Raw genomic sequence first — 201 nt, 5'->3', positions numbered from 1 at the left:
ATAACTGCAGCTCTTCCTATGCAGATGCAAGAAGAAAGTGCCGGCCAGCAAGCGCTTCACCATCCACCGAGCCTCCAACGTTCTCACGCTCTCGCTGAAGCGCTTTGCCAACTTTGGTGGAGGCAAAATCACAAAGGTGAGCGCTGGGCGATCCAGAGCTGTCTCCTGGTGTGAGGCCACGCTGCCTGGAGCAGGGGGGAG

The 201-nt window shown here is 58.2% G+C and overlaps 1 protein-coding gene across 1 annotated transcript in view; it reads left to right on the top strand.

The window, feature by feature from the left end:
* Positions 1 to 201, top strand: part of LOC104468904 (ubiquitin carboxyl-terminal hydrolase 36-like) — a gene marked incomplete at both ends in the record, with an annotated part of 2946 nt that overhangs the window by 2002 nt on the left and 743 nt on the right. The window contains one exon of the mRNA XM_010083189.1: positions 25 to 136. Coding sequence (XP_010081491.1) covers positions 25 to 136 — 112 coding nt within the window. The remainder of the gene's footprint in view (positions 1 to 24; positions 137 to 201) is intronic.

Source organism: Pterocles gutturalis, unplaced genomic scaffold (assembly GCF_000699245.1).
Source record: "Pterocles gutturalis isolate BGI_N339 unplaced genomic scaffold, ASM69924v1 scaffold24425, whole genome shotgun sequence".
NCBI lineage: Eukaryota > Metazoa > Chordata > Aves > Pterocliformes > Pteroclidae > Pterocles > Pterocles gutturalis.
This window is presented reverse-complemented; position numbering and strand designations above follow the sequence as displayed.